We start from the raw sequence: 18,267 nt of genomic DNA, 5'->3' as shown, positions 1-18,267 counted from the left end.
GTGTTGAGGTCGTTACAGTTTCTGCTTAGCAAAAGTTTTATTAGATCTTTTCTTTTTACTTTATTTGTTTTTATTTCCAGATGGGTTTTAATCTTATAATATTTTAAATGTTTCCTATTTTTTATGATTTTTTTAAAATCATTTTCTTTTTTTTGTTTTTGTTCTTTTAATTAAAAAAAAATCCCTTTTCTTAGTTAGTATTTATTTATTCTTTATTTTTACTTTATTTCTGCGTTTTGTGTTTCCCATTTTGTTTTTTTATAAGTACATATATTACCTCTATTTAAATTTTGTTTTTAATTTGTGTGCAGTTTAATAGTTTCATTTCTTTTTTTAAATAAAAAACTTTTTATGATTTTTATATTTTTTAACCTTTTTAATATTTTTTTCACTAATTAAAAATAAAATATAAATAATATTTGGTCTTTTTCATAATAGTTTTTCTGTCTTTTCGTTGTTATTTACTAATCCCTTATTTTTATTTATCTTATTTGTTTCAATCGTTTTTAGCTATTTTAAAATTTTCTCTGTTTCATTTTTTTCTGCAGTTCTGATTTTATTTCTTTTCACTTCTGACAATATTAAGTTTTAGGTTTTAAACTTTTAAATTCTTGATTTTTCCGATTTATCTGACTTTTTTTTATTTTAGGAATTCTTTTTAATTTCGACTCTCTTGCTATATTTTTTTGTCATTTTAAATTCATTTTATTTTGTTTTTCACCTTTTCAATTTAATTTAATTGAAGATCATTTTTATTTCTGCATTTTGAATCGTAGTGTCTTCCTCCGCTGTTGTGACATCACTGGGGGGGGGGACTCTCACCTGTCTGTCAGACGTGTCCGCTCGTCAGTCAGGTGACAGTTTCCCACAGGCCTCCTCTCCTCTCCATCCTTCCTCCTCCTCCTCCTCTTCCTCTCCTTGCTTTGTTCTCCGGGCCGTTCACACCTCTGCCGACAAAGAGCAGAAACAAAGAGCAGCAGCAGGAGGAGGAGGACACCTGACTCTGTCTTTTGTCCTCAGACTGGGAGAAAGAGGAGCTCTCCTCCTTTCATCTCTCTCTCTCTGTCGGGACTGAATGTCTCTCGCCCGCTCTCACCTGTCTTCATGGAGCTGCAGGTGAGAAACTTCAGCCTGACTGTAACCCCGCCCCCTTTAACGTGACAGTTAAAACGGAAACCTGGATCCTCACCAGTCTGACCAGTTTAACTCCAAACATCCAGAAAACACTTCACCTCCTCCTCACAACAAACTGCTGGAAACTCTTCAACAGTCGTGCTGATGTTCGTTTTCATGAACAATCCGAGGCCGTGCCGCTGAGGATTATGGGATAGATTTATCTCCTGTCCTTCCCTAAAGGAGGCTCCAGTGTCTCCTCAGCTGAAGAATGCTGTGGAGGCAGTGCAGCTCCTTCCCTCCATGCTTGGGGAGTCACTGCAGGTGTGACTGTTTCTGCAGGAGGTCAGAAACTGCCTGAGAGTGAAAGCATGGCTGCTGAGGAGTGTCCTCCTCCTCAGGTGTGGATTCAGTTTGTCAGACAGGACGAGAGACATTTACATAACAAACACCCAGAGAGAGAGAGGAACCCTGCTTCAGTTTCTGCTGTTTTATCTTTAATGTGGAGAAAACGAACCAGAAACAACATCAGCACAGTCTCTCTCTCTCTCTCACGCACACTCACACATGCACACACACTCACACTCACACACACACACACACACACAGACACACACACACACACAGACACACACACGCACAGACACACACACACACACACACAGACACACACACACACAGGACTTCTCGTCAAGCTGAAATGTGACTTTTTCCCACTGTCAAGAGTACTGACCACTGATTAGAACCATCAGGAATAAATAAGACAAAGTGTAATAAATGTATAATAAATGTGTAATAAAGTAATAAAGCGGAGCACAGTGATGCAGATATGTGTCAGTATCATGTGTGTTCATCAGCTTTTTTTATAACTGATGATTCAGCCCTGATTAGAAAGACAACAGACAGATTAAAACACAGAAAATATGATTTGTTTAGACTTTTATTAAAGCTGGTTTGATCATTTTGTTCATATTTTATTTAATTTTTTTAATTTTTCAGGAGCTGAACTAGAGAAATTTTCTTAGGGTGGCAAAATGAAAGCTTTTAAAAAACACACATGTGCAGGTACATGTGTTTAAAATGATTCAAGTGCAGTAGGTTTACACGTTTGATATAAATACAGTCTATTTTCTCAGCTCACATGAATGAACATCTCAGTTAAATTAAACATGTGAGTTTTCATTGTATTTACTGTGTCGCCTGTATAATAAATAAACATGTAGCCATGGGGCGGTTCATTACAAACACAAGTCTCACTTAAGTTTCACCTTTTTTTGTTTGAAAACAAAAGATGTCATGAACAAAATCTGAAGCCAAATTTGTCAGGATTTGTTGGATGAACCCTCTGAGGTCCAGAATATAATTGGCCATTTTGACTCGCTTTGATTTTCCATTTGTATTTTATCCTTTCTCCGCTGCCTTGCTTGGGATCATTCTTTCCGGCTCAAACTCACGTGTCTGAATTTTCAGTTGTTTTTTTTATTGACATTCTGTAGTAACACAACTGATGTGAAATCACACAAAAACATAAAATCCTACTATCAGTTATATGTTTTGTAAAAACCACATGTTTAGTAAATTATTTTCTGCACACATTTTGGTAAAAAATAAGCTTATAAACAGCTATTTATCTAAACATGCAGCCAATGCATCTTCCGTTTGTTGTACAACCATTTAAAATACTACTAAAACTAAACCAAAACAATCAGGTGTCGCGATAAGATGCCCACAAATTATGTGTGCCGGTAAAAACAGGACACAGGAGAACACCACGGGGATAAACCTTGACAACAGTCTGGATTTCGACCTGGAGACAGTTTACACTGCTTTGTGACATTCATTATTACTCTCATTGTCACACGAAACAATACAGTGACTACACAACAAACTACACAACACAACACACTAACTACACACTTCGCGCTAAGCGCCACAGATCGGGCACATTGCCGCGCGTATAGATCCGTCCCTGCTTTTTTAAGGAATTTGAAGTTTTTGGTCGATTTGGTCTCCAGGCTTCAAAAACAGACATGCGCAGACACGTTCTCTCCACATTCCTTCACAGACTGTCTTCGCTGAGCCCCGCCCCCTTTGGAATGGCAGGCTCCTTCAGCCACTCACACTGCGGCTGCGGGTGTGTGGGCGTGGTCTCATCCAGAGGTGGAGGCAGAAAGTTGGAGCAGCTTTTGTTCTCAACTTTTTGTGCGCGTGTGAGCTGGAGCCGCAGACTGGAAGCACTGGGAGCGCTGGTGTGAGCTCCGAGCGTGTGTGTCCGCGGTGTCCGTGTGACTGTAACTGCGGCTTGGCGTGTGTGAGTGTGTCTGTGGTTCGGGACCCCCACCTCCAGCTGTCCCACCGACCCCTGTGCGCTCTCCAAGCCGCCTCTCGCTGCTCCTCAGACGGCCTCGCAGGCAGCCGCGCCCCGCTGCTCTACGCTGGAGGAGAGAGGAGGAGGGGATGGAGGAATGAGGGGGAGCCGGGTGGGAGCAGAGAGCAGGCTGAGAGCTCGGAGCGGCTGAAGGAGTCGGGTGCCGTGACTCCCTCCGGCCTCCATCTTGGACACTTTGAGGACTTTTTTCTTTTTCTCGAACTTTTCGGCTCCAATGAGGCGCGCGCGGCCGGCGGAGACCGAGCCCAGCTGACGTCAGTGATCGGTGATCGATAGGTGCGACCGGGACGGAGTAATGGGGGCTCAGCGGGGCCCCGTGGCCCACGGCCGGGCCTCCTCCTGCCGCGGGCTGCTGCTCCTCCCGCTGCTGGCGGTGCTGCTGGGCTCCTGCAGGGCGGAGGAAGGTGAGTACTGATCAATACACTCATTATCGACCACAGCTGCTGATCGATCAGACTGCATCGGCCCAGAAACGATGACGTAATGTTACAGACCCATCGATCCTCAGAGAGAGGTTCAGTCACACACCTCGGAGGGGAAACCGGACCCCTTTCTTCTTCTTCTGTGGTTAATACGTTTTTACATTCAGCTCAGAGAAGTTTGACAAATATTCACACAAAAGTACACAAATGTACGACTGACGTGCTTTTACTGCAGCAGAGTCTGAGCGGCAGTGAAATCCGTCTTTACTGCAGTAAACTCGGGTTTCTTCGCTCCGTCTGTCCCATCAGCAGGTCTGTGTTCAGGGTTTGACCCTGTGGTTCATGATAAATAGGATTCTCTGACACTGCACAGTGAGGAGAGCTTGTGCCTGTAAGCAGGTGCAGGTAGTGAGCTGTGCACACCTTTACCTGCATGTTCATGAGTAGCTGACTAACTGCTTGGGTCCGTTGCTCATACCGAGGCTGCGGGTCAGCCTCCCCGCCTCTGTGAGCCTCTGCAGGGCGACGGCGTGGAGCCGTGTGGCTCTGAGGGTCTGATGAGGGCTGTTGTTGTGTTGTTGTGGCTCTGCGGTTTACTTCTTCACTCATTCTAAGGAGCCTCCACAGTAATGACATGTTAGCTGTGGCTGTGAGCGGGACACACGGCAGGTCAAAGGTCAAGGTCGAGGAAAACAGAACAGCAGACAGTTTGAGGCTTTAGGTGGAAACAGCTGAACGTGTTTGTGTTCTCACTGTTTTAGTTTTAACACAACACAAACGTAAAACATGAGAAAAATCTCAACTGTGACTTAAAGTTGCTGTTTAGAAGATAAAGTGTGTAGAAATGTTTGTGCTGATCAGATTAGAAATCAGATTCACTCAAAAATCCAACCTTTTATATTTTGTGCGTTACAGTAAAACTTAAACTGAAAACTTTTGTGCTTTTATAAAAGTGTCAAACATTTTGTTAACGTGTTTTATCTTGATAAAATCTAAAAGAGCCAATCAGACATCAGGACAGCAAACACGGGGGGAAATAAATAAACACGTGAGAATAAAACGATAAGAAACGAGGAAGCATCCTGTTCACTGAGAAATAAACAGAAAAAATCAGTCTCTGAGAGCGCACACTCACAGTTTACCGTGAGCCTATCATCGGCTGTGACCGAGCAGGACGCTGTCTGAGCGCGCTCAGTCGGCTCCAGCGTTTCTCTGGTTTTTGTTGTTGAGCTCTAACGTGAGAGGAGCCCAGGCTGAGCTGAGCTCCCACCTGGGCTGATGTGGCCACAGATCAGCCCAGCCCAGCTCAGACAGAGCTCTGGAGCTTTTTACTGCAGCTGATTCGAGGATTTATTGGTTATTGATCAGGAATCCTCTTACACGTTCAGTGCTGTGTCTGAGCAGCAGTAAAAACAATCATCCTTCTGTCATCACGCGACTCCACCGTGTTTAAATTCAGTTTTTAGCTTCAGGGCCATCTGGAGATAACAAATCAGCGTTAGCACTTTCAGGCTGTGTTAGCTCAGAGAGCAGAAGCTCGCGGGTTTATTAGGACCAGCCAGGCTAAATGTGACACGGTTTAGTTTTCCTGATAAAGCGGTCATGTGATCAGAGAAGCTGCTGTTTCCAGAGCGCCTGTTGACGCCCCAAAAAACCTAAACCAGCTTTAAAACTGTTAAACATGCGTGCTGATACCCGCTGAGGGGAGCCAGTTTAAAACCAGCAGGCAGGAAACCAACAGTGCTGCAGCTGCTTCAGATCAGCATGTGACTGGTTACCAATACCTTATCTATCATGCCGTTTGTCAACACAAAGGAGCAGCTGACTGTCACGTGACCCCCCTCCCCAACAGGAAGAGGACAGGAAGTAGAGACGCAGGGGCCGAGGGTCTGAGAGCTGAAACAACAAACTGTTTGATAGCTGATAAATGGTTTAACTGCAGGGTTATTGATCTACAGATACCTGCTCGGTAACATTTCACTCATTAAAACCGGAGCCGAGACTTCTGGCAGCCATGTCATTGGTCAGGTAGTGCCATTAAAAATGCTCAAAAAGGCTCCAACAGCAAAAACTTAGCTACAACCCTAATAATGCAAACTTTAAGCCTTGTTACAGTTTAAACAGCTGAGTTATTAAGGCATTCATCCTCCTTCACAGTTGTGCTGTTAGAAACGAGCATAATTACATGTGAATAAAAAGTAGAGGACCGATAATGAAGCCCTGTGGAACTCCACCACCTGTAAAACAACACCTGTCTCCACAGAAACTCTGAACTAGGCCTAAAATGCTTTGAGTGACGGCTTCTGAGGTTCTTATACACACGTCCTCATGTTTCTCTAACACCTCCTGCCTCTGTCATTATTCTGCATCTCTGCCTCAATAAACCACTACACTTCTGTTTCACAGTGTTTTTGTCTCAGACTGATTGTATTCATTTGTGCTGTAAACATGGACGTTTTAGTCCGAGGATGGAGTCGGCGCTTTAGTCTCGAGTGGACATTGGAGGAACTCACGACCGTATTAAACCTCAGCAGCCTCGTGAGCGTGTGTGCAGTCGACTGAAGTTTACACAAACAGACACTCAGGAAGACTTGAGGATAAATAAATAACAGATTCACACACACTCGCTCTTTAACGGCAGGTTAATCAGCAGCTGAGTGTGTTTGTGTGTGTGCTGGAAGCAGGATCATTGTTTCCTGCCAAACCAGAAAATTACCAGTTAGAAAACAATAGTGTGTGTGTGTGTGTGTGTGTGTGTGTGTGTGTGTGTGTTCAGACTCTGAAGGCTGTTTGAAGCCTCTCTGGGACTTTACTGTTTAACCCTTTGAAGGATCATCCAGCTTTGCTTCACCCGGTTAAGCTTCGCTCTCTGTGCCAGCTTCTCGCGCTCCACCTCTCAGCATAGAGGGTCACATGAAATCAGGAGTTTCTCACATAAAAGCAGTGAAATTAGCTAAAGTGGTTAAATTAGACATCTTTCCTCTGGACTCTGGTGCCGCAGAAGCTTTTTTTTACTGTGGGTGTGTCCACATATTGTGCTCCATCTGCTCCCTGTCTTTTCTCTCTTGTCTTTGTTCTGTTGTTCTTATTTTAACCCCGCGCACACACCAAACCTCCCCCTCTCCACCTCTTTCTCCTGCCTCCACCTCTCCCTCTCGGCGCCTTTCTTCCGTCCATAAATCCCTTTAAAGGCGCTGGATTTAATTTCTGACTGAGGATTTACATGTTAAGTGCCGGTTTGTTAATCTGTTGATTGGCCCTTTGGAGGTTTAGCCCTCACACTCACAATAAAGACGGGCATATGAGACCTGTGAGAGTGTCGCCAGGATTTTCAAAATAAAATGCCAGCCACATGTTAGGTTTGACCTTTCTAACAATATCAGCTGTAACATTTAAATGAGTGCACAAATGGTATGTCCAGAAAGAGAAGCACGTGACGTTTTTAAAGAAAGTAATAATAATAATGCATTTAAAAGCACAAAAATAGGAATTTTGTTCTCTCAAAGTTAAAAGTGTTTGCATTTTTCAGTGTTAAAAATAACCTGACCAGGTAGAGGAGGGTTTAGGATAGGGCTGCTCAATTAATCGAATTTTAATCACAATTACGATTGGGGCTTTCAACGATCACTAAAAATGACTGAGCCGATTATTAGCCCCTCCCTCGTGCTTTACTCTTGCGCTGCTCCGTGTGGCAAATCCAGCGCACCTCTCTGCATTTCGAACACGCGTCACAACAATTAAGAGCGGCGGTCCCCAACCCCCGGGCCTTGGACCGGTACCGGTCCATGAGTTGTTTGGTACCGGGCCGCGAGAGTTGAGGCTCAGGTGTGAAATGTCTGGTTTTCAGGGGTTTTATCGGTTTTCAGCGTTATTTTGTTATCGTTTTGATTGTTAACTCGGTTTTCCTCGGTCTTTTCACGTGTGTTATGAATAAATCATCTTTTTTTGGTACCGGTTTTATTTTGTTGCATTTATCCGCGACACCTTAAAGGCCGGTCCGTGAAAATATTGTCGGGCATAAACCGGTCCGTGGCGCAAAAAAGGTTGGAGACCGCTGATTAAGAGGACCCGAGGGAAGCTCGGAAAGCTAAGCAGAAGTTATTTGGAGAGGAGAGTGACTGCTGTTGGTTGAAAAGAGAGGTTAAAAAAAAAACTTCAGTGGTGTTGCACACTATTTTATATTATTTTTTTAAAGTCATTATTCAATACATTGTTATTGTTAACCCTTTAAAGCCGGTCAGAGCAGCACGCTCCGTTTTGTGTAACTATTTTTAAATCCCTGTAGAACCTGAACCGTGTAAGCTAGCGCAATATTTTTTTTTGCATATGAAACCGGAGGAGTTGTACTTACATCTTATGCCATCAGCTTGTCCTCGGTCATGGTTTCCTTCCACATAAAGCTTTGCAAAAATTGCATAAAAAGCGCTTGCAGGAACAAAAACATAATATTCCAGAAACACGCTTTGCCGATCCGATCAGCTGTTCATAACACTTCCTACAGTGAAACAGACGTCAGCGCGAACTATCACATATCCGCCATTTCCTGCCCGAAACCGGAAGTGACGTCATTTTCGCGGAAAATGTAGTTTTTTACTTGTAGGCCTTAAAAGCCTATACTGGTCATGTTTGACTTTTCTGAATAGTTTCTGAGATGCTTAGAACTCGAATTGCACTGCTGGAAATAGTTTATTTTGATGCACATGCTGTTTTCTTTGCAAATTTGCATCATAGGATTGTTTTTTCGTTTTTTCCTGCAGTGTATATAAAAATTGCTGTATCTCCAAAATAAAACTATGAAGACACTCAAAATAAATTTCCTGTTGTAAACTATTTTTTGCAACTTTTTTGTATTTAAAGTTTTGAGGGATAAACCTCTTAAATTTCTCCAAGTAGAAATATATGTAAAAAAACAAAAACGATTTTCAATTTTTTTTGTAGTTTATTGCACTTTTTTGCAATTAATGTAGTTACTATGGACTTAATGCATACATATTATTAAAATATGGGCTATAACAGTTGCATAGCAAATTGAAATGCTCCCAAAAATGGCACTACAACATGTAAAAAAATAATATAAGCTCTGGCGGACTTGGTTCTATGGTAGGTCTTAAAGGGTTAAATAAATATCGTCAAATAATCGAGATCTCAATTTCAGTGAAAATAATCGTGATTATCATTTTTGCCATAATCGAGCAGCCCTAGTTTAGGATTGTAAACACACTAACAGTGAACACCCATCTGAGTCCCAACATTCATAAGAATCAGACACCAATAAAGCGTTCACATTAGTATTTGCTGTTACCATAACCGATATAATGTATACATAATATTGTAAAATTATTACATTTGAATTAATATTATTATTAAAGCATAATACTGATACAAATATGAAGTTCCCCTTTAACCTTTGTGACATGCGCCCCAACACCCATCAGTGGACATTAAAAAACATTTTTAAAAAGTGTAGAAAAAAACCCTTAGTTTTTCTCTATATGGAATACTTCGTGGAAAACCGTCAGGATTTAAGAAATCTTCATCAGATGAAGTTTTGTTTGTAACCTCACCCTGTCCGGCGTGCTGTGACAGGCAGATATTTAACGCTTTCAGCTCTGTTATTTAGCAAGACTATAATTTTACATGATTTGTGGATGGTTTATATTACAGTGAAAGAGGTTAAACCAGAATGGCTGAGGACCAACAACAGAGCCCTGGGGAACTCCGCTGGTTAAAAGAACACATTCATTAAAAAGTAGTAATAATAGTAAAACAGTGGTGTTACCTGTTCTCAAAGCTGTGTCTCTGTTTCATAGTCAAAACAAGCTTTTCATAACTGTAGAAGCAGATTAAAATCTTTCATGTTGGAGCAGAGGGAAGATTTGCTTAGAGGACAATTTTAGGATTCTGGGAAAGCGTCCAGAGCAGCAGGAAGTCAAACTACCTTAACTGAGAGTGACGCACGCTGATGCTATGATCTCAAGCTTTTTCTGACATACCTGTTTCTGAAGCTAAAAAAGTTCCTTCACCTCACATTTAGTCACCGAATGATTAGGTTCAGTGAAAAATGTCCATAACCAAGGGTAATTCTCTCAAACGCCATCAAAGCCTTTGATTTCATGTTACACCCCTACACCAACCCCCACAATGGCTTTATGTCCTCCCAGAGGGCTCCACCCCCCAGGGTGGAAAGCCTAAAGCTATAATGTAATGTCAAAACAGTCGATAGCTGAACAGCTCTGTAATCATCCCATCGAACCTTCCTGTTTCCATTTTTCAGCTCACCGCCTCCATCATTAAAACTGATTCAGAACACTAAAGTTTGAATCATTACATTTTCTAACTTCAAACCTCATCCAGAAAAGAGGATTTTAATGACGTTTCTAAATTTTCCTGTTCTTTCATCTTTTTGGAGCCTATACGATGAACAGTGGAAAGTTTTGGGAACCTTCACCCGACTGCTTTCACTAAGTTTAACGAGCGTCAAAGTTACGTAACCACGGTTCTATGAGTGTAGGCGCAGCTGACCAAGAGCTGGCGGCTGCTTTTGTGTTTGTTGCTTTTATGGTGAATTCTCACAGTGTTTGCTGTTCTCCATCTTCCTTCATCGGGTTAAGAAATTGTGTTTGTTCTGAGTTAAGTGGGTAACGGAGCCCACCCAGTAGTGTTTCAGCGATGTTTGGAAGTGCCTACATTCAGATATGTCAGATGAGGTTTTTAATTGCACAAAAGCTTTCCATCCATTTCAATCGAGTCATTTTCGATAAACAATATAATAAACTTAATGTGAAGGCTCTAGGATGGTTATTTTTTTAATTATAATAACTAGCCTGATAAACCCAAATTGTTTAAATGCATAACATCCAATCACTGATTGATTTACTTGTTTAAGTTATGTTTTGTCTGGCAAACATGTCACATTAAATAAATAACTTTGTTGCGGGTAAAACTGTATTATTGTAATGCAGAGAAAACACATGTGCAGTCTTTTTAAAGTCTTAAATATTTAATGTGAAATACCTTTTGAATGCACCTTACTCCTCTTTTCATTGTGAGTGCCTAATCTAGAGCCAGTTTCATGCATTTCAAATTAACCAAACAAAAACTAAACCACTTTCTACGACTGAAAATATCTCCCACATTTTGCCAAAAAAGACATTCACCAGTGATTGGTAGAAGGAGCCCACAGATGCTGCGGCCTCCATGAATTTCGTTTTTCCTCGTGTAAATTACCCCCGGTTTCCCTTTGTAAAGTTCAGCCTTCAAACCTGTTGAAATGTGGGCTGGTTGTCAAAAGGCACAGAGGCAGAACTGGCTCTGCACTGGCATCACGTCGATGGAAAAGAGATAATGGAGTAGGCCCTATTTTTCTTTCTCCGCAAAAACATCCCTGGAAGAGGTCCTGCGGGGGCAGTTCCTGTGGTTGGAACAGTCACAAAGGTGCACTCTGACTTGAAATAACCTGTTTCCTGCAGTGGAAATCGGCCTCATTAGTGCAGTCAGGTATTGGCATACATTCAGTCATAGTTTCACTGTAGGCATTGGAGTAAATGAGGAAAAGAAAATTAATGTAAAACTCCATTTTTTGAAGGGTTGGGGGGGAAGCTGCTCGGAGCTTGCACTTTGTTTCCTTGACTCTCTACAGCAGAGGTGAGCATGACCCACAGAGACACGGCGGACACACTAATGGGAACTACAGCAGGCTGAAATAAAGCGGACTGATCCTTTAAGGACGCTTTGAACCATCTGGATGCGAACGCACTCAGCCTGAGTTCCTCCTCTACAGCTAACGAGTAACTTTCCATTCTCCAGACAAACGTCCTCAGGTGGTTTGATTTGTCCGCGGGCCAAAACTCCGATATTTTATAAACTGTCACATGTAAGAAGCAGAAATGTTCTCAGTGTGATTTCTTCCAGTTGACTGTTGGATAATCTCTGCAGCTGTGGAACATTTTTCCAACCGGATGGTTCAAAGAGTCTTTGAGGATTGAGTAAATATCACTAGCAGGGCAAGTTTTAACCGTCCTCCTATGTTTTCAGATGTTTTATGTGCTGATTGCTGAGGAGAACAAACAGAGCTGCAGCTCGTTGTGGAAGATTCCTGACATGTGAAATGAGTCAGAGGCAGTTCAAACAGCCTGAATCATCGATCGGAGTGTTGACAGAGAGAAGATAAGATGCTCAAACAGAGAGCGATGAAGACGAGCAGGAACAAACACAACCTGAACATCTGTTCCTCCATGAAACTCTCTTAAATTATACAAACACTGTCTGTCTGCTGGCAATGAAATGTGTGTGTTTAAGACGTACAGTAAATATACACATCAGAAACAAGTAGAACCAACATAGTAAGGTCCAGTAAAGGCTTACCTCGTCTGTGCTCATTCCAGTGAAGTGCAATGATAAGATCCAGTACAAAGCTTGGTGTGGTTTCTCTAACTGACTATTCAGTTCAGCCTGTTGGCACTGGGTGTGAACCAAACCAAACACTTACTAGAGGTGGGAATCTCCATACAACTCACGATACGATATTATCACAATACTTAACGCACGATACAATATTATTGCAATTTTTTAAAATATTTTGCGATATTCAGATTCTGTCCATAAAGGTAAACATTAAATAAAAAAAGTTTTAAACGTAATTAAAATAAAACATGTCTTAAATTAAAATAAGTAAACTGTCATGTTTATTGCTGCCAAAAAAAAGTTAAACACATTTGGACAGTTTCAGGATTCTTGCTCAGAAAAAGGATCAACATGCTCTGAAGTCAGAGCACAAAAACCTTTTTTGTAACAAAATATCGATTTCTGCTGTCCCTGTATCGATACATTATTAGCAAACAAAATATCACGATACTACACAGTATCGATTTTTCCCCCCACCCCTAACACTTACTGAGGATGGCGGACCTCAGGAGGTAGAGCAGGTCATCTTCTAATCAGAAGGTTGGTGGTTCAGACCCTGGCGGCTCCAGTCTTCATACCAAATATCCCCGGGCACGATGCTTACTCCACTAACTCCTCCACTAACTCCACCAGATAGTGGTGTCTAGCTGCTTCCTTCCAGGAATTTACTGACATATGTGAGTCCTTATGTTGATGTTGTGATTATTCTTCCATCATACTGAGGCTAGGATCATTATTCTCTCACTGATGAATTTGAACATTGTGGTGAAAAAGCAGACAGAAGAAATCTATGGAGCTGAACGGACCAATCACAGCGTTTGCAGCTGTGGCGACGTGTATTTCCATTTCCAGGGAGATGCACGTCAGGTTACAGCGTAGGGTTTCAAAGAGGCTTGCAGTTACAGCACAGTTTTTCCCGCTGAAGCATAAATCTTTAGTAACTCAGCTGAACCTCATACCTTTGTCAGGAACACCTGGACTTTATTGGAACACGTGGGCGAACAGCCACACTGACCGTTTTATTGGAACTGAGCTAATTTGGACCTTTTTATCTCTCAGCGGTGCCTGAAGGAGCGTTTGGAGCAGGAACTGATTAATGACATCAATTTTAATGGGAAGATACCATTCCTCTGTGAATTAATGCCTCCTGCTGATGACATACATGTGAAATTGTCCTCTAACAAACTGAGCTGAGCCACATGATGATCCTGGCTGCAGTGTGATGACAGAGGGAGGCATCCACGGACCCACACTTTGTCCCCTCACCTTTTCCAGGCAGTGTAACCAAGCTCTGGCCCGTTTGATCTGCAGCTGTCTCTGCTAAAGTTAGAACATCCTTTACAGCCCCAAAATCAGCCATAAATCTGCAGTTTTCTCCACATCCTGCACCAAAGTTTCCACAAAAAGAGAACACGTCATTGACGTTTGCAGAATGAAAAAGCTCCATTGTTCTTGTTTGTTGTCTTTTAACAAGACTGAGCAAATGAAGTGACCCTCTGGAAGTACTTAAAGCACTGAGTGCGCGGGGTGTTTCATTAGTGCAGGCTGGTACGATGTGTGGTTTTTAGCCCTGATGTGGAGTCACATCACATGACATTCAGTACAAATCTTAATCTGCACCAGAGTCAAACGTTCGTTAGGTTTCTCTGCTCTTCCTGCACAGCCGGTCAGATGGTTGTTTTTAGATCTTTGAGATAAAAAATCGCACAAAGTTCAGCGAGCAGAAAAGCAGCAACTGAAGCAGAAGAAGGAGAGAGTAAAAGGCAGGAGAAGGAACGAGGAGTCGAGGAATGAGAGAGAAGAAAGGAGCGAGGAGGAGTGAGATAATCGGGTTTATTAGAGAGCAAGTCGCAGCACGAGACCACACACACCAACACACACGCAGCCCGACCGGCTCGTGTAAACATCCCGCCAGCGTTGTCATGGTAATTTCCGTGTCCTCGTCATGCACTCTTATCGCAGATGCACTGTTTACAGCGTGTGTGTTCCTTCCTTTGTATGTTTGTGAGGACCAGAGTGCAGCAGCGCGGGGACATTTCTGCTGGTCCGAGGATCCAGACCCCAGTCCTCGCAAACACAGGACTGTGTGTGTGTGTGTGTGTGTGTGTGTGTGTGTGTGTGTGCAGTTTACAGAGTCTATATGGATGTAAACCAAACACACACATGCTGAGGCTTTAATTGGCTCAGGCTGCGATGCTGATTAGAAACGCGTGTGCATAAACTTTATTCGTCCTCTGCGGTCGAGACTTGGAGCTCATAACTTCGGCAGCTTCAGAAAAACGAGTTAATGTGGCGGCTTGTAGAAAATCAACAAAAAGAAGACGAACCTGCAGGCTCGGCGATCTCGTGTCACATCACCGCAGGTTTCTGCGGCGTTTGCTATCACCTGACTGCGCATCCAGCACTTAAGATCCGAGGCCGTATCCCTGATCACATAGCATGACATCACAGCCCCGCGGTGTCAGAGGGAGCGGCGAGGCATTCAGGTGCTGCAGTAGATCAGATACATGAACCCGTGGACATCCTGAAGGGAGGAAAGACGAGAGCATACCAGAGGGGAGTGTCACTAAAACTGCTACACAACCTGAACCCTAAAATTATGTCAGCGGCAAAACCTGCTGTTCCTCTAACATCCCTGCACACCACCAGGCTAAAAATGTCCAACTGCAGTAAAAGTACTTGGACTTTGGCAAAGCCTGTGAACATCTGACATGCCGTCAAATAAAAACACTGCAGATGCTCTTTAGACTCACACAGAGAAACAGAGTCAGGCTTGTATATTTATAACAGACTAAACATAATAATACAACATGAGCACATGTGTATATGAAGCGTATATGAGCTGAAGCGTTTTCTGATCAGTGTTTGCTTAGGTGGTGGAGTTCCACAGGGCTCTGTCATCCATCCCTTTTGTTTTTAAAGCCACTACATGTTTATCACTTTATAAGTCAGTTTGGTTTTATATCTCATAACTCAGGCTTACATTTTGCAGCATTTGAAGTGTCGGGGCTTCCATGACTTACAGGCGGGTGTAGCTGCTAGCTTGTCTGCTAGGCTTCACCTTAGCTGGTACCTGAACTGGTCCTCTGGACTGTTTGTGTGCTCTTGGAGTCTTTTAGAGCATTTCTAATGCAGTTCTTTGACCAATGATATGGCTGCTGTGTGGTTAATGGTGAGATTGTAGGATTTTAGTTGCTTGTTACTGAGCACGAAGTCTGTGGATGCAGCTCGATAGCCAGTCAAGCTAGCTGATAGCATAGCACTTGAACCTCTCGTGCTCTAACTGCACTAACATGGCAGCCACACTACTAATGTTGAGACTCAACTCTGTGTCTTGGTTTTTTGTGGTTTCCTAGGATTTATTAGTACAATAGCAGACCCAAAAGTAGAAGCACCGTAAGTGTTTCTACTGCTTTCCTAAGTTTAGAAGTTTATCGGAGCTCCCCGTGAAGAAATAAGAGGCCCGTGTGTGCGTGAGGAGACGCTGACCTTCTTCTCCTGAGCATATCACACTGGCAGAGGTCACATTTTCATCATGTTTTCCACTCTTGGCGTTGGAGCGTCTGCTGCAGCAGATTAATCATCACACAGTGAGCTCTCGACTCGGCGCTCGCTGCTCATCTGTGTCCGTGAGCTTCGTACAGGCGCCCTGAGACACCCGGGGAGAATTACAGACGGCTTCATTCCTCAGCTGCTGCCAAGCAGAACGATGGAAGGGCCGCTTTCCCTTTCTCCACGCTGTAATCACTCACACACACACACACACACACACACACACACACACACACACACACACACAGTCAGGTGCTCCAACTGTTTAAATCTGCCTGTCGGTTAATTAAAACGAGAAGTGACTGAAGCTATTAGAGCAAATGAATGACGAGACTGTGTGTGTGTGTGTGTGTGTGTGTGTGTGTGTGTGTGTGTGTGTGTGTGAGAAACGCAGGCAGGTCAGTGTGTTTTTTCACACCACTACAGATTATTAATCTGGTTAAAGAGAGCTGATGAAGTGTAACTGACGTGGACTCACAGACTCACAAACACACACACACTCTCTCCAGAGCTGTATTTGTGTGTGTGTTTTGTCTGCCTGTTTTGTGAGGACCATGGTTAGATCTAGACCTTATAAGGACATCAGACCTACAAGTGTCCGTTTGAAGGTTCAGATCACAGACTGTAAGAACAGTTTTTCACTTTGAAGCCTGAACTTTGGATGATTTATTCATCCTTCAGTCTGCAGGTCGACGATCCTTTAGAAAAACAATATTTAAGATTGTATGGACGATTCTTTCTTCTTTCTTTGTCTTAAAGCTGTGCGATCAGAGGTTTTAATAGTTAGTGTGGACCGTCCCCCACACCTCTAAAGCTAACACTCATTTTACCTCGTACGCCACTTTAATCGTAAATGGTCCAGTGCAGCTTTAATCCTGGAAATACAAGTATAATATGTGTTTTTCCCCATGATAGAGAAATTCTGCTGTAGTAAATGACAGAAACCTAAAGTGTAAGAAATGAGTGTGTCAGCAGTTCTGTAGCTCATTACTGTCATTATAAAACTGAAAGGTTTTGTTAGTTAACACAAAATCTCTTTTTTTGTCTTTTACTTAATTTACTGTGGACCCATTGCATTAAAAAAAATAAAAATATTTCTTTCTGATCTCTTTTAGGGCTGTTCGATATAACGATATATCCGATGACATTCACATTACGCTATCGTTTGTTTCGTGGTGTCGCAAATGTGCATTTTTTTGTATATTTTTTTCATCGTTTTATATGAAAAAAATACAAAACAACATCTTGTTTTTATTTGTATTTATTTCTTAAGGTTCTCTCTTTCTCTCATATTTAATATAAACACACTGCGGCCGGCAAGCGACTGTTTTTATGCGTTGACGGTAAAACCATCGCGTGGCTCCTGCGTCTGCTTGTTTATTTTCCACATAAACCTTTTCACAATAAAGCTCAAGATCCTGTTGAAATTTGTCTGCTAGGCTTCATCGTAGCTGGTACCTGAACTGGACCCCTGGACTGTTTGTGGGCTCTTGGAGGCTTATAAACATTTCTAATGCAGTTATCTGACCAATGATATGGCTGCAGTGTGGTTAATGCTGAAATTATAGGATTTTATTTGCTTGTTGCTGAGCACTTTGGCCTAAAAGTCTGTTGAAATTTAAAAAAATAAACTGAATCAAGTGAAAGAGTACACAGAGTGTTTACAGATGAAAAGCAAAAAAAATAAACCTTAGACTCGAACCTTAGAACTTTTCCCCGCAGCTCGGGGGTAATTAATAAATAATACATACTCACAAAGAAAATGTCTAAAAATGTATAGTTTCATTCATCGGTCAAAACAACTAACTCCAGGTGCACGACCTGCAAAAAAAAAGTGAAATCCAGAGATTCACAGAATTTACAGAAAATGTAAACGATGTGTGATATATATCGTTGCCGGGACGATAAATGTCTTATATCGGGATATGAGCTTTTGGTCGTATCGCACAGGCCTAATTTCTTTGTTGGTCTGTTACTTGGTTACTTTGGTGTAGTGTTATTAGCAGAGACAGGGAGAACTTTATTAGTTACACAAAGTGTGAAACGTGAAAATACAGTTAAAGGTCTAAACTTTAATGTCGTGCAGTCCAGCAGGCCAGATTGGAGCTTTACAAGGCCCGTTTCTGGCCCCTGGGCCTTATGTTTGACAGCCCTGGTCTGCACAAGATGCAACCTTTTTTTTAACCGTATGCCCTTTGTAAATAAGAATATTATAGTCTGGATGAAGCCAAGTCAAAACAAAGTTATTATATTTTTTTCGGCACAGCCAGCCTGAAGTGTCTTCACAGTCTCCGTTCACGTGGAGACGTTCCTACACGACTGACAAATGTCCTCCGTATTTTGAATAAAGTAACTGTGAGAACTAATCTTTTAAAAAAGCAAATCTGT

The 18,267-nt window shown here is 42.3% G+C and overlaps 1 protein-coding gene across 1 annotated transcript in view; it reads left to right on the top strand.

The window, feature by feature from the left end:
• Window positions 1–3,278: 3,278 nt before the first annotated feature.
• Window positions 3,279–18,267, top strand: part of LOC146712703 (ephrin type-B receptor 4b-like) — a 35,984-nt gene continuing 20,995 nt past the window's right edge. The window contains exon 1 of the mRNA XM_085452091.1: window positions 3,279–3,906. Within this exon, the coding sequence (XP_085308217.1) occupies window positions 3,798–3,906 (109 nt within the window). The 5' untranslated portion in view covers window positions 3,279–3,797. The remainder of the gene's footprint in view (window positions 3,907–18,267) is intronic.

Source organism: Copadichromis virginalis, linkage group LG3, assembly GCF_057382275.1.
Source record: "Copadichromis virginalis isolate Kocher_CV1m ecotype Utaka linkage group LG3, C_Virginalis_male_GT1.1, whole genome shotgun sequence".
Classification (NCBI taxonomy): Eukaryota; Metazoa; Chordata; class Actinopteri; order Cichliformes; family Cichlidae; genus Copadichromis; species Copadichromis virginalis.
This window is presented reverse-complemented; position numbering and strand designations above follow the sequence as displayed.